The 2,445-nt window shown below is 37.8% G+C and overlaps 1 protein-coding gene across 1 annotated transcript in view; it reads right to left on the reverse strand.

The window, feature by feature from the left end:
- LOC119408737 (protocadherin-10) overlaps positions 1 to 2,445 on the reverse strand; it is a 27,951-nt gene that overhangs the window by 21,061 nt on the left and 4,445 nt on the right. The window contains exon 2 of the mRNA XM_037675577.1: positions 1,106 to 1,148. Coding sequence (XP_037531505.1) covers positions 1,106 to 1,148 — 43 coding nt within the window. The remainder of the gene's footprint in view (positions 1 to 1,105; positions 1,149 to 2,445) is intronic.

Below are 2,445 nucleotides of genomic sequence, written 5' to 3' on the forward strand. Positions count from 1 at the left end.
CCCAGAGGGACAGGACTGTCAGAGACCAGCGACTCAGCTGCTTCTACTCTGCAGGTGAGATATTCTAGATGATACTTTATTTTTAATACTCGCGCTGTCACCAAGCTCAAATGCTTAAAACTAATATACATTTTTAATTGTGTGTGTGTGCGTGCATGTGTGTATTTATATAGTATCCCCTCAAACAAACATACCTGTATTGACTATTTGTCCTTGCAAACCAAAAACAAACCAAACAAACAGAAGGCAAATGTAACTCAGTCACTTGTTGCTCTGTGGGTTTTGGTTTATGCAGTAGAAAGGATAAAGTCCATATGCAGCTTATGGCAAGTTTATTTCCCGTTGGCTGCCAAACAGTTTCATACATATCATATGATCCCTTTCTAACACACCTGCTTTTGATCCTGCATGCCAAGCTTGTTGCTCCACCTCCAACTGGTCACAAACCATATGACCACCCACGTGCCTTTAAACCTCCCTAAATCCTACGTATTTATAATGTGCCCGCATCCCAATCATAAACAAATATATAAACTTAACACATAATAAAACAATAATAATAATAAAAAAACTAATTTAAATCAAACAAAAATAAGTTAATTATAAACTAAATTCAAAGATTTAACAAAAAATAGACAAATAGCTCCTACTCATTACATTAAGTTTAATGGATATATTAGATGATATTGATATGTTGATATTTTAACTGTCCAGTGTTTTTGATCTTTTCTCAAAATGTAGATTTACCCCAAACTATTTATGTTTATTAACTTTTTTCTTTTCTCAGTTATTTTCTATTTCTCTTCAGTATTTTTGAAATCTAACAACATTCTTAATGTTGGGAACAAACATAAAACATATCTATTTTCACTCTTTTGTCACAGCTAATATGAGAATAACAATCTTATTCTTGCTGACATTTCTATTAACAGTTTGAGATAACACTTGTATTTTTTCTACTGCACTTATTTACTTTCAGGTATTATTATTATTGCAACATTAATACAACTTGTGATTATTTGGTGGATTTCTTGCACACTGAGGCGCTGTTCTCCAGTCCTAATCTTTGTATCTGTGACATCATGATCGCCATTTCTGTATTCACTGAAGGAGAGAGAACAGCGGGTGGACAGCTCCCGGTGCTGAATACATTTGGAATTCCTATCCGTTTACCTGCATAGGACGTTTTGTAAGCTATTCTCAGCTTTTGTTTATAAAAATCTCGCAAAAAAAAAAAAAAAAGCCATAAAACAGAAGAAGGCAAAGCTCAGTGGAAACCATGGCGGGTTTTATCCTCCCCGAACGCAGGGAAAGGTACGTCCTAACGATTCTTCTCTACGTTGTCACATTCAACTCTGCTTTAGCCGTGACACACTATTCGGTACCTGAAGAACTCGAAGAAGGTTCTGTTGTAGCAAATCTTGCAGGAGATTTGGGACTAGACGTGAAGACACTGATCGAGCGTAAAATGCGCATAGAGATCATCGCCAGTCGGAAATATCTGGACGTGAACAAAGGAACGGGAGAGCTGTTCATTGTCGAGCGGATTGACAGAGAATCTCTGTGCACCGCGAAGACATCCTGTTACCTAAAAATGGAGGCAATAATCGAAAACCCCAAACGAATTTTCTACATCGAGCTGGAAATATTGGATATAAATGACAACGCACCTCATTTCAGGAGGGACATGATAGATTTGGACATATCGGAGGCGACGCAGGCTGGTGAGCGGTTTTCTGTGAGCAATGCAGTGGACCCGGACGTTGGCTCTAATTCTGTCAAAGGATATCAACTGAGCGAAAGTGATTATTTTACGTTAGAAGTTCAAACGGGGAGAGATGGATCTAAATTTGCCGACTTGATCCTGAAAAAAAGTTTGGACCGAGAGCAGCACGCGGTCCATCATTTAATAATAACAGCTGTAGATGGAGGCGCACCCTCCCGGTCTGGAACAGCCAGCATCATAGTTCATGTTTTAGATACAAATGACAACTCCCCTGCATTTGAAAAGGAAAGCTATGACGTCAGTGTCTTAGAAAATTCTCCGATTGGAAGTATTGTTATTGATCTTAATGCCACAGATTTAGACGAGGGTTCGAATTCGGACATAATTTATACATATAGTCTGTACACATCAGAAAAAACGCAGGAAACGTTTAATTTAAACCCTACAACAGGTGAAATTACTGTTAAAGACGTGCTCAATTATGAAGATTTTAGAATATATGACATGGAAGTGATTGCAACAGATAAAGGCCAAAGTGCACTATCAGGACAATGTAAAATAAAAATTATTGTGGAGGACATGAATGACAACCACCCAGAATTATCAATTAAATCATTTCAGAGTCCAGTAAGTGAAAACATCCAGTTAGACACAGTGATAGCTGTAGTTAGCGTGAGTGATAAAGACTCAGGTGATAATGGAGTGGTTGATCTTCATAT

The sequence above is a fragment of the Nematolebias whitei genome, chromosome 4, assembly GCF_014905685.2.
Source record: "Nematolebias whitei isolate Nwh7 chromosome 4, NemWhi1, whole genome shotgun sequence".
NCBI lineage: Eukaryota > Metazoa > Chordata > Actinopteri > Cyprinodontiformes > Rivulidae > Nematolebias > Nematolebias whitei.